The sequence below is a fragment of the Neospora caninum genome, chromosome X, assembly GCF_000208865.1.
Source record: "Neospora caninum Liverpool complete genome, chromosome X".
Lineage (NCBI taxonomy): Eukaryota > Apicomplexa > Conoidasida > Eucoccidiorida > Sarcocystidae > Neospora > Neospora caninum.
In genome coordinates this window covers 989,419-993,178 of record NC_018396.1, presented here as the reverse complement: position 1 = coordinate 993,178, position 3,760 = coordinate 989,419, and the positions used below count along the sequence as shown (strand labels likewise).

Below are 3,760 nucleotides of genomic sequence, written 5' to 3'. Positions count from 1 at the left end.
TCTTCTTATATACTAAACATGAACTCGACCGTCCATCTACTGCCGTTAACGCACCACCTACATGGTGCGTCAGTCTCTGAGTCAACCGCGGGCATCGAATATGACCCTTTCATGTGTCACGCTCAGAGAGCACGTCGGTCATCACGATACAACAGCCGTAACATGACAGTCTTTCACTTTTTGGCCTCTCCCAGCCTGGCGTTTATTGAACCGGAACGTCCTAGTTGTCTCACTTCTCTAGATGTCATGCGAATCGTGATCGCCACCTGGCTCGGGCAGCACACCAGCTGTCCTGAGTGCCGTTGCACCCTGAGCGAGACTCCGAAGCGCGTTCCATTTCGTACTGGAACCGCCTCAAGGTTCGCTACGGAAGCATGTTGACGAAATGAACATCCCCGAGAGTTAAATTCTGCAGGTGCTAGTGGGGCAACTACATTGTCCTTTCTTAACGAAACCTTGTGATTGAAACGTGAGCGCATCGGCAGCTACAGGTACGGATCAGGGTATACTCTGGTTGACAGACTCGGCTCCAACGTCGACAGAGGCGACAAGCAAACCTCTTGTGCATCTGCCGTCTACTCGCCGGTCAATGCAGAGGCTCGCTGGCCTGTTTAGAGCACTTGGACTGCTTGGCACTCCTCTCCTGGCGTACACTTTCGCTGCGAAAAACCGAACCATCAGGCACTGAAGTACCTCTCCGGTACGCGCCTTGGATTGGCGGCAGTCAGCGCACAGTACGGCTGACTTTTTCCGGTAGCTTCAAAAGCAAGCATTCGGTTGTCCCCCTACCACCGCAATCACAGCTCGATATTGTCTAAACAGCTGGCTTTCACGTGTTCACATTTGGATTCACAGAGCCCCGAAAGCACGAGAGGGTACATCACGAGCCTGGAAATGGGTTTAACCCGCGGGTCTAGTCTTCCAGAAAGACGTAATCTTTGACGTTGCGAGGAAAACACGCTCACCTTTGTGGCTGACTGCTGTCCATGTTTTGAACCTGCACGTCAGTAAGAAGCAATACGGAAAGGCACATTAACTCAGTGGCCTGAACCGAAATACCCCGCTCGTTGACCTTCCTGCGGAAAATTCCCAAGACGTTCCTGCCCAAACTGTGAAACCACACAACACCTTTAGAACGCTCGAAAGCCAGTGACGACGCCCGCGTCATCCCTTCTTCACACCCGCAACATAAACGGCAAGGGATTCCCAATTCATTTACACACATCTTGTCGGTGATTTGCCCGGGCAAGGGCACTGTTTGGGCCACAAAAGCATCCGACTGAGGACGGTGCATCTGCGTTGTTAGGGCATACCCAGGAGTTGAAAGCTAAATGGAATCGCTGTATTTTGTGCACTTGACACAGGTGTCACTTGAAGAAAAGTTACACAGGAGCCTTCTTCAATCCGTTAAATTCCAAGACCCGCACTTCGCAACCTGTGCTGTTTACCACTTGTCGCCCGTGTATCGATGCCCAGGCACTCGTCCGTCTGCTTGTGCTTTGCAACCCTACGGGCCTCGTCAGCGTACCCATTCCCCCACAGAGATGAGAGACGAAGGAAGCCGGCGGATCAGCCGATCAAACTCGGTACGTAGCGTACAAGAAAGACTGTTCGACGATGCTTTGCGGCGTCTTTCGTGACGACCGGTCGAGACGGAGGAGGGACTCGATGATACGACATATTTCAGACACTTCCGGACTCTGTTCACTGGGACTTCCCGCAAACAGCAGCGGCTGACGTAAGGTTGGCAAATCAGCAATGAACTTGAACATTTGCCTACCTTCTACCACGCGGTTATACACCAGATTCAGATTATATGGCAGCGCGCCACTGCACCAGATGTAGTAGCAAATTATGCCAGTCGCCCATGCATCGCGCAGGGGAGAGTAGACAACCGAGAAATCTTCGTCGTCTCTCAAAAAATCCGCTGCACTTTGCGGGTCGAGATATACGTCCGTTCCGATCCGCTGAAACTTCGTCGGCCGCCCTGTGTTTGGCAGGATGGCCCCTAAGTCTCCGACGTACAGCTGACCGTTGAGTCCGATAAGCAGGTTCTCAATCTTGAGATCGTTGTGAAGCACTCCAAGGCAATGCAGATTCGCAACAACCTGGATCAATCGCAGGATCAAGTATATTCGATCCGATAGACGCAGCGCCGCCGGCGGAATTGCCAGCAAGTCACCCAGCATCAACGGCATCCCAGAGATTCGATTTAAAATTGCAAAGTGCGAGTCACCACAGCTGACTAGAGGCATGCCCTCGACAGACCCCACCCACGAAGGCGTGGCCACTCCAAGGCGACGTGAGAGAGGCACATCAACACAAGGGGGAACAAGGCGCCAGAATGCCATCTGCAGCCATTCTACAGCCTCTGCCTCTTCTGCGGCTTTGAACGGCTCCTCAAGCAGGTTCGCCTCGCAAAGGTAGATCTTTATCGCCATTATACTGGGCAGACATTCACCGGAAATCTCCTTGGATGCCTCTTGCGCGCTCAGGAAGGCGTCACTCTTTTCGGAGAAATTCACGTCTTCAGCTGCAAAAACCATCGCCTCCGAACCGCCCCCAAGAAGACGCCCGGCGACAAGCGCCATCGTGGTAAACGGTGGGCTCCGCTCAAGAGTTCGCACGACGAACTCCTGTCCCGGAGGGAACAGCTGCTCCCTCCGCAAACTTAGGGTAGGCGAAGCATGCTGGAAATCTCGCATACTTTTGTCCAAGTTGCGATGCACCTGTTTGATGAGTGCACTAGCACAGTCCACCGTGGGGACAATCTGCTGCATGCGTAAAGTGGAGGGCAGTTGCTTGCTGGAACTTGGCCTTGGATGTAAACCGAATTTGTGGAGCTTGGCCTCGTGGGCCCGTTCCAGTCTTTGCGTGTGCTTCACGCGACCGCTCTGACGGTAGATTTTACGAACCATGCTCCACTCGCGCTGAAGAGTCGCAGGCAGGGACTTCATTGCAAGCATGGCAGAGTGAAGTATAGAGGAGAAGCTACGCTCTCCCGGTGATTCGCCGAAGCGCCACCGCGAATGACGGCATGGCGGCGCACTTTCATCGCCCTTCCCTCTCGCGTGTTTCTCTAGGGCACCCCCCTCCGCACCAGGCAAACCCGACTGACCATCTCCTACGCTCAGATGCTGGGCCGTGCGACTGTGCCCTGCATGCTTTTCTCGCAGTTTCCACCCAAGCGCTCTGGACCGGCCTCCCCAGCCAGCTCCTTCACTGTGGCTGCGGTTCGCCGAACCAGCTTCGACTGCAAAGGCCAAGGAACAGAGAAAACAGACGACGCCTTCACCCCTCGACGCTTCCTCTTCTCCATGAACTGACAACTCTGGTACGGTCACCCGCTCGCGTGGCAGAACGCGTGACGCGGGCGACGGCAAACGCATCCGCGTGCGCGAGATCGTGCGACGACTAAAAATTCTGAACGCCACTGCGACTGAGCCTGCACACGTCACTCAGCAGCTGCTTCTAGCTTATCTATCTCGCAAACGGCAAAGTAACCGTTTCGCATACCTGGAACACTCGAGCGCGCAGTCCGGTCAGTGAGATCCTCGGGATGAGTCGACGTGGTTCTCCGTGGGAGTTTCACTGACGCCGCTGAAGATATGCATGCATGAGAGAGAACATGATCCCGAGAATCCCGATGCGGGGAGAAGCACCACCCGCTGTGCAACGACGAAGACTTGCCGGAGTCGGTCCTCGAGGAAAGATGTCCAGCTTCAACTTTATGAGAACGATGTTCCTCAGTAGGGTTTGC

The 3,760-nt window shown here is 54.4% G+C and overlaps 1 protein-coding gene across 1 annotated transcript; it reads right to left on the bottom strand.

Annotated features, from left to right (window-relative positions):
- Positions 1-1,577: 1,577 nt before the first annotated feature.
- On the bottom strand, positions 1,578-2,966 carry NCLIV_046000 (uncharacterized protein; the record flags this gene model as incomplete). The annotated part of the gene is made up of 1 exon (XM_003884150.1): positions 1,578-2,966. One exon carries the CDS (start codon positions 2,964-2,966, stop codon positions 1,578-1,580), a length of 1,389 nt encoding a protein of 462 aa, XP_003884199.1.
- Between the last annotated feature and the right edge of the window lie 794 nt (positions 2,967-3,760).